The sequence below is a fragment of the Gavialis gangeticus genome, unplaced genomic scaffold (assembly GCF_001723915.1).
Source record: "Gavialis gangeticus isolate Ggan-Ray unplaced genomic scaffold, GavGan_comp1, whole genome shotgun sequence".
Lineage (NCBI taxonomy): Eukaryota > Metazoa > Chordata > Crocodylia > Gavialidae > Gavialis > Gavialis gangeticus.
The window spans coordinates 181,237,017-181,245,992 of record NW_017729024.1 but is presented as its reverse complement, the minus strand read 5'-3'; the positions used below and the strand labels follow the sequence as shown (position 1 = coordinate 181,245,992).

Genomic DNA, 8,976 nt, shown 5'->3' with positions numbered 1-8,976 from the left:
GTGGGGTGGGATCCTCCGCTTTCCCATTGCTGACAGCTGACGGGGGGGGTGGAGCTGAGGAGAGAAGCCGTGTTGGCCAGGCAGTGGGGGAGAAGTGAGGCTCCTGGCATGCACCAACCTCCCCCGAGTGTTCTGGCTGGGTCTGCGTGGTGGAGGCCTGTTTCCTCCCCCTACCCCTGCTGCCACTGGCAGTCGACTACTAGCAGGGGGTTGCAGCTGAGGAGAGATTCTGTGCTGGCTGCCCCCCTCCTGCAGCTAACAGCAGTGGCTTGGGGGTGTCCCCAACAGGCAGTCGGGGGTGAACAGGCATTCAGCTGCATTTGGCTCTGACAAACTGGGAGGCATACGGGAGTGTCCCCAGCCTGCTGGCCTAGGCCACCTCAGGCATCTTTGTGCCCTCTCCCAACCCCAGAGGGCGAACATCTGTTCTGTTCACTCCTGATCCAATCTATGCAGCTTGGAGAAACCCACGAAGGTTTGATTGATTCCACCTCAGCCTTTTGAATGTCTGTACCTAGCCTTAGCATTAAGGTGGTCCATCAGACAAGAATACCCTTTTCCAAAGCAGAATTCCACTGTTGAAACCATCTGTTGTAGCAATGAGACAGAAGCTATATAGCCAATTTAATGTTGCATAGTTACTTTGCTGTCAGCATCAAGAAAAAGGCATTGAAAATATAAACAAAGACATATATTTATCAGCAGTAACTCGCTCTGAAATCCTTTTCTGGACTCCCTGCCTCTATCCTCTCCCATCTTTCAAATATTAAAATGCAGTCTGTGTCTGCCTGTCTCTGTGTGCACGTGTGTGTGTATGTGCGTCTCTCCCCTTCTCTCACTCTCCTCAGTTTATACCTTAGTAGGCAAACCTGCATCTCTGCCCTCAGAGATTATTCATTTGCTTCCTATTTTTTACTCCATTCAATTTAAATTATATATACTCACTTTCATGGTACAGTGTAGAACTACCTAATTTAGGGTGAGGCAGTCTGTTGAAAAGCCAAAAGGCAAGTTAAAAGCACCACGGTATACTATAGCTCGTACTGAAAATTGCAGTTTTATTAATGCGCTAGAAAAATTCTGATTGATGTGAAAAGATCCCTAATACACCAGTACTCATCTTATTCAAACCCAAATGGTATGGCCACTCACTTTCATTGAAGCATTCTAGTCTATGAACTTTTAAAGGAAATCTGAGAAAAGGGTGACTCTTTTCAAATGTTCATGTGAGCAAAATAATCCTGTGCCATCCACGTCTGCTCTGAATTCTCAGAATTTTGGGCCCCAGGGATGTGGATTTATGTGGAAATCTCCCATTGTGATGAGTCTGGAAATGTGAGTAGAAAAAAAAATCTTCAGTTCCCTATGGTGGTCATTTCTGACAGAAAATGTCATGAGCTGACAAATCACAGTATCCATTTACAGGCATTATAGCTAACAAAAAAGCCTGTGTCTTGTTATGGAAGAGGAGTGGTAGAATGGTGTGGGACGTTGGGGTTAGACATCATGATCAGGAGGGTAGGGCTTGTTAGGTTCAAGAAGGATCATTTCAGATAAATTATTTTCAGAACAATGTTCAGCCTTAGGAAAACGAATAAATAGTTTTACTCTCCTCAAATATTTTCAAAACATTTAATAAGCTAACTTATTTTCAGCCCTTCCCTTTTCACTACTCTATAGATCATCAGGATTCCACCCCTTAAGATCTTTCAAGAGGAAGGCTGAAGAAATTTGATTGGAATAGCAGTGGCCCTTGGGTCATGATTTAGAGTTGATGATACCTTTAAGCCAGTGAGGTTCCATTGTAATTTTATTAAATTAATATGGTCAATAACAAGTGATTTTAGTGAAATTGAGTTTAGTGTAATTTTTTGTCCACTCCCACCCTCAACCCATATCCAGACAGTGATAAACACACTAACAAGTGTTGACCTGAACCAGACTTCAGAAGTTTGCAGTGTAGCCTTCAAAGAATGCGCATCACTGTGGAATGTAACAATTTTTCTGCCCCATGAGGGCGTACTTCAAATGGTTATAGTTGTTCCATGTTTATGTCTCAACTATTTTGATAGGTGTCCTCTTTGGCCTGAAGGACTAGCAGGGCAAAGGCAAGCTAATGATGTGATAGAAAATCCTGTGTTTTCTTTTCGTGTTATGAAATCCTAAAGCTAAGAACCTTTCTATTTCTATTCCTTCTCTCCTTAAATGCCTAAGTAAATTACCTTAACATACAGGTCTTGGGGAGAATGGGAAGATATTGAAACTTGTCCGCACAGAAACGTGACTACCATGACTACAACCTATTTGATTTTTTTAATTCAAAGCTTTTTTTTCTTCGTGGCTTCTGTGTTTGAAGACTGTGTAGTTGCAAATTGTAAGGATGGTGAATTAGATCTTTTAGCCTTACCATTATGGCTGAGACAACTACATGTTTTGGGGTCTCATGTCATTAGCTGAAAAGTCTATGTATAGAAAAATTCCTCTGACTTTTGCATTCAATTCACCCTGTACCCTTTCTTCATCATGAATTGCATATTAAAAAAATCCTAGAATCTCAAAAGGGAGGCCTTTTGACCATTATAAGTTGAGCTAAACAAATTATGACGAGATCTTTTGTCACTTCCTGTGGGACAGGGCAATATATGTCAGATTCCAAATTTGCACTCTGCCCTGCCAAAATTTTTCTCCTATTTTAGTTTTTACACTTTTATCCTTTTCTATTCAGCTTTAAGCTGTCACCAAGGAAATATGTTCTGCTTCAAAGGTGTCTGCACCATAATGGTGCAAAAGGGCTAGTATTTTGCAGTATCATTTGCTTACCCCAGAAGGATGAATGGAATAAATTATTTTGCAAAATGTTTGAGATTCTTGGCATGAAGGCATTTGTTTAAATAATGTTGTAAATAGTTTTATTGGCTCTCATATCATCTAGGAATTAGATACTGAACAGCACCATGTGAATGTGGTTGTGCTTCCTGTACCTAGGATAGCACGTTGTGAATGTGTGAACTTGTAAATTTCTTGCGAGGCATTGCATTCAGCCACGTAAACATACCCAAAGATCACTTGCCACAAATATCACAATTTCACTGAACCCCAGGTTGTGCTCTCTCTTTCATTTTGAAAGACATCATCTGCAAAATGAGGATAAAACTTTGGTTTTCTAATGATTTTGTCTACCTGATCCAAAAGGCAGTGGAGCGTATAGAAAAAAGGGTGATGTGTAGGGGGTACACATGGGTGTACATGCATCCCCTGAGTGTGGTGGTGCATCCCCCACAAAAAGGTGCTGCCAACGCTGTCGGTGGTACCTGTAGGCAGTCACCACTTGCCACCACACCGTCGACACCGCCAGTGGCATTTGTGGCTGGTCGCTGACCCTTGGTCAGTGCTCAGCACCCCCCCGCTTCCACCCCCCCGCTGGCAGCGCCAGAGGCGTCTGCAGAACCTCCCAGCTCACTGCTACAGTGCTGCCACTGCCACGCTCCCGCTGCTGCCATGCCCCCCACAGTCACCGGGGGCATGCATCATTCATGTATAGAAGGACTCTGTGGACTTTGTATCATGCCCTTCTATTGTGAGCACTTCAGTAATGGGTTGTGCCTTACCGCTCGTACAAATCCTAGGACAATGTTGCCAGACCACTGTTGATGCACCTGTTCTATGATAGCAGCTATATAAAAGCATGCCTATGGCTTCTTAAAATGGGACATTGTCTGCGTCAGTGAATCCTATTTTTGGACCGTTTTGATTATTCCCTCACACTTTTCTTTAAAACTAGGGATGGTCTTTCATTACAGTAAATCATTGAGGCAAAATATACCTGATTCTATGAAAACCTCTGCCTTAGTTTCACCAGTGTAAAGGAGACATTGTGTTGCATGCACTTCACATGCTTTCTGCAATAAACATGTTTGGAACAAATCATGCTGAAGAAAAAAGCATGTGTTTAAACTTGTGGGTATTGTTAGATAACATTTGTAGAAGATGCAAGGTATTAGATTGCAAGATGCATTACATGATCTGTATTTTTAATTTTCTCTCTGCCAGGCTGTTCCCTATTCCAGAGAGTTCAAACAGAAATATGACTACTTCAGAAAGAAATTAAAGAAACCAGTGAGTAATTGTCCATTCTGTGTTTGAGATGCTTATTTTTGTATTTGAGATGCTTATTTTGTGGTAGAGGTGAAAAATATAAATGACTGCCCAAAGAACAGATGATAATTGCCGTGGCACTCTATTGCAATACCTTTTCCTGTTTTCTTTACTTTATCTTAACAAAGTAGTTAAATAAGAACAAGCAAAACAGACTGCAGTTTTCCTGTACAGATCACGGAATCTCTCTCTTTTTTTTCCCCCCTCACCCAAAACTGATACTGAGCCCTTGAGTCAGGTTTCTGTTTATAAATTGTGTGGTGAAGTTATGAGGCAGCAAAGAAGCAGTAACAAATAATACTGCCTCTCAAAGCATATCATCGTAGTTGAGATTAATTGGTTTTCCTCTTGGCATGCTCAAATGTAAATGGACACAAGGACTTGTACTACTCCTTCAGTCTCAGCAGTTGTCTTTCCAAGGACAGTCAGAACTTGTGTTCCCACTGTTTTGCTGAGCACGTGTTTAGTGAATAAAGAGGACTTCAGGAGGCCCTCTTCCAGTCTTTTGTTCCTAAGTACCATCTTTCACCAGCTCTAGAAGTCTTAATAAAATGAAAGAGACAAGAGCTCAATATTTAACTTCCTGTGGTATTGATTAGCTTGGTAATAGTCTTAGAGCTTTGACAGCCCCAGACAAACATGTCACAGGGGGCCTATAGATATTCTTTTCCTGTACATCAGCAGCTCCTTAAATATGCATTCCTACTTGTGAGGCAGTGTTTCTTTCACTATGTTAAAATGCAGCATTTCATGGGCTCTAAATAGCATTGAGTTCTTGGATGCAATAAAAATGTGATTGGCAGAGAGAGATCTGTTTCAGGAAACTGACAGTTTCTTTTGCATTCTCCTGCCACTTGTCTGTATCCCACCTTATTTCTACTCTGTTTATTCCCCCTCCTTACATCCACATTTCTCTTTGGCCATGTCTAAATTCAGCTGCTTGTTGGAATAATGATTGGCCTTAGCTGTAATATATTGGAGCAAAGCTCCCAAACGTGAGAATTGTGATAATGCAAATTTGCACTCCCCATGACATTGTAACAGTTTTCATTATGCAGCTGTGGTCTTCACAGTTATGATTGGCTAGGTTCTCTGAAGCTGTGTTACCTTTTATTAACTAAGATATTCTTAAAATAGGGCTCAGAAATATATTCCTCTGTCTTTCTTGCTTCTTTATCCTGCTTCTGGTATGCAGGTATGAGGGTGTAGGTGAGTAATAACTAAAGAACGATGATGGATTCTAGGAGTGACAAAATGCCAGCATCTTGTAGAATGGGAAAGCTCTGGAAATACTTACCTTCTTTTTACTATCATTTTTATTTCCACTGCCACTTGCATAAAGACCAGATTAATGTTAATGATATTTTTCCTTTAATGTAGGCTGATATACCGAACAGATTTGAGATGAAACTCCACAGAAATAATATTTTTGAGGAGTCCTATAGAAGAATCATGTCCGTGAAGAGACCTGATGTATTAAAAGCCAGGCTCTGGATTGAATTTGAATCAGAAAAAGGACTTGATTATGGAGGTGTGGCCAGAGAATGGTTCTTTCTGTTGTCCAAGGAAATGTTTAATCCTTATTATGGTCTTTTTGAATATTCGGCAACGTAAGTGTCCTTTAATATATTTCCATTTCTAAGTGATGCAAATTAGTACCTGGGTGAAAGAAAACCTGATAAGATTTTCCTTCCAGATATATTTCATGCATATTTTAACAAATGCCAATTATGAAATGTCAATATGACATTATATTTGTTCCCCGTTCAGAGAACCTGATGAAATCTGCCTCTTAAACCCTTTTTATTTAATAATATTAATCACTGCCTTAATAGGCACCTTTCTTTGTGTTTGTGGATCCAACAGAAGTGTAAGGGAAGGTACTCTATGCAGGACACTCCTAGTCCAGTACATAAGTGTTGTTTGTTTAAAGCTCTCACGTTTCAGGGTTGTAATTTAGTTCTCATGAGCTAACTCCTCACTTAGCCTTAGGCCAGTCTACACTGCACTGACAATGTAAAGGCAACTCATAATGAGTGCAAATGTAATTCATTAGTGCTTTACCATAAATGAGAAACTGATCATTGTGCTCAAAATGTCTATTTTAATCCAGTTAATATAATTCCATGTTATGTATTTAACTGCTAATACAGTTGCTAAAGATTGATTTGTTTATCACAGGCGATTTGTGTGTGTGTAGGTGTCAATATCAGACTTACTACTTTTTCCAATAAGTGTTAAGTAGGTTGTAAACTAGATGAACAAGAGGCCATGTAACTAGGGAATTCCTGTTTCTCTCTCAATGTGTGTGCCTGGGAAAGGGGACATATTTGCATTATAGACCACAAGGTTGTAAAATATATTGTATTAACTAGCTCAAAATACTTATCCCTTATTGAATTTCAGTAGAACAATATTTGCCTTTTGAAAAGATCATTTTCATTCATTTGGATGTATGCCACCATGATGAATAATTTTTAAATAAAACTGGTTAAATGTTAAATTCAGTCTGGTGGGAAAATCAGTCTTAAGCTGAAAGAAATCCCATTAGACTGAAAATTGTCATTAAAAATAGCGGTAGGAAATTGTTGCAGATGGCATATTTTTAACCCATGCATTAAGAAGCCTGTTTTTAGATTTTTTGGGGGGTTTTTTGAAAACATTTTGGTAACAAAATTAATCTAGAATTCACATTGGAGATATGTATGTATCCAGAGTATCACTTACTTATTAGTGTACTCATTCAATCATGCACTGCCTTATAGAATACATTACTGTTTAAATCTTGACAGATGTGTTCAGTCCACAGACAATAAAATAGAAAACTACCTCTGTAGTTTCAGTACCGTAGCAAGGCAATGCCAGTAGTGCACTGGCACTAGGTGCCTTTGCATGGGGATGCCAAACCAAATGGAAGTAATGTTATGTAGTAACATGGTATGGGGTGCTCTGCACCTGACATGTGCTGGGCACCAAAATGCCTGGCTATAGCTATATGTCATGGTTATAAACCTCTTACTCTAGAATTACTGTGTGGTGTATAAGTGATGATAATGGCCCAGGTGTGATCCTCTTCCACCCTGTTAAAGGCCCTGAAAATCCACTGTTACTGGCATCTTAGCTTGAAAACTGTCACAAAAAAGTAGCAAGAAAGGGGAAGATCCACCCTACCTTTTACATTAACAGTGTTTTAGGGATTCCAGGAACTTGGAGTAAGATCACACTTAAGTGACTAATAGGTGGAGTAGGCCCTAATACAATTAGAGCTCTCTCCTTTACATATAAAAATGTTTATTATTCAAAGGAAGATGCTGGATAACTCAGGTAGGATTAGAAAGCCACAACTCTGAGGATCTCCTTCACTTCTGTCTCCTTTTACATTTCTTCTTCACATGATTTGCTCCTTTGAAAGCTGCTTATCACAGCTTCTTTGTTCTCAGTGAAGGAGGGCCGTGCAAGGCTCTCTTCCCCAGAACTCGTGCTACTCCACATATCAATGAGAGGAGACCATTGTGTAAAATAGTGATGCTCTACTTTCAGACCATGAGCCAGCTTTATGTGAGGTGATATCATTAGGCCAGAGGGGTCTCCCCTTAGATCTGAAAGTTTGGCAGTGGGGGAGCATTGGCAGTGTCAATTGCCTCTCCCCTGCTGCCAAGTTTCTAGTCCTATGGGAAGCCCCACAAGGCAGATGAAGTGGCTCTCCTGATGCACAGGATGGTGCTGACACATGGGGTCACTCAGCCAGATCCATCATGCAAGGTCAGGCTGGTGTGTGGGATTGAATTAGCACACAGACAGGTCCAGCATGTGGGGTTGGGCTGGCATGAGGTTAGGCTGGTGTGCAGCTGGATCCAGCATGTGAAATTGGACCACACATGTGACCGAGCCAGCAAACCAGATCACACCAAGCCTGTGCACAGGATCTATCCTGCACACTCGCTCCATGCCATTCATCTGGCCCATGGGGGTGGAAGTTTGAGAACTGTTGCCCTGTGGGGTCATGCCAACACTCAGGATCTCAATATCGCACTGTTAGACAGGAGGGCATGGTGTACAATTGCACATACACAGACACAAAAATCTATTAGGCGCGCGCACACACACACACACACACACACACACACACACACACACAATGGCAGCAGGAGAAAGAGACTCAGTGGAAGGGTTGGAGTCCAAGTAGGGAAGAGAAACAGAGTCCAAGTCCAAGGGTGTGGAGGTGATAGCTACCTATCCAGGCTGGAAAAGGGTCTTTGTCCAGTAGGTGTTGTCCAGAGCGGGTTGCTGGCAGGGCCTCTGGGTGGATAGGTGGTGTGGCGTGGTGCTGGTCCAGATGGAGATGGTGTCCCAAAGAGTCAGTCTTCACTACCCCTATTTATGGGGCAGACTACCTATGATCTCCTGTGGGCAGGGCATGTCCAGGCAATGCCAGTCCTGTTCCAGAGGGTCCCGCATGTTTTTACTGAGCATGTGCAGCCTTGGCACAACGGTGGGTTGCCTCATCTTTTGTTTCTTGAATGCTGAGGGTGGTTCCAATGGCTGTGTAGTTGGTCCAGGTATTGGTTTTGATGGTTTGGTCATTCAGAAGGAGCTATTTTTAGACCTACTGCCACTGTCTCTCAAGCACCCTCATTCATCCCCATTCATTCAACAGCCAAATTACACAGGAGGAGTAGGTATGAGTTATAGGTTACAACACACTTGCACAACAGGGCATGGGGACAAGTTAGAGACTTGACAAACAAAATGGAAACTTGACATGACTTATACTAACTTACATATGTAGGCCTAAATCATATAGTATCAGTAAAACAGTAA

At 41.5% G+C, this 8,976-nt stretch overlaps 1 protein-coding gene across 2 annotated transcripts in view; it reads left to right on the top strand.

The window, feature by feature from the left end:
• NEDD4L (neural precursor cell expressed, developmentally down-regulated 4-like, E3 ubiquitin protein ligase) overlaps positions 1-8,976 on the top strand; it is a 377,239-nt gene that overhangs the window by 330,162 nt on the left and 38,101 nt on the right. For both annotated transcript variants that reach the window (XM_019518166.1, XM_019518165.1), the window contains 2 exons: positions 4,051-4,116; positions 5,536-5,765. In XM_019518166.1, the coding sequence (XP_019373711.1) occupies positions 4,051-4,116; positions 5,536-5,765 (296 nt within the window). The remainder of the gene's footprint in view (positions 1-4,050; positions 4,117-5,535; positions 5,766-8,976) is intronic.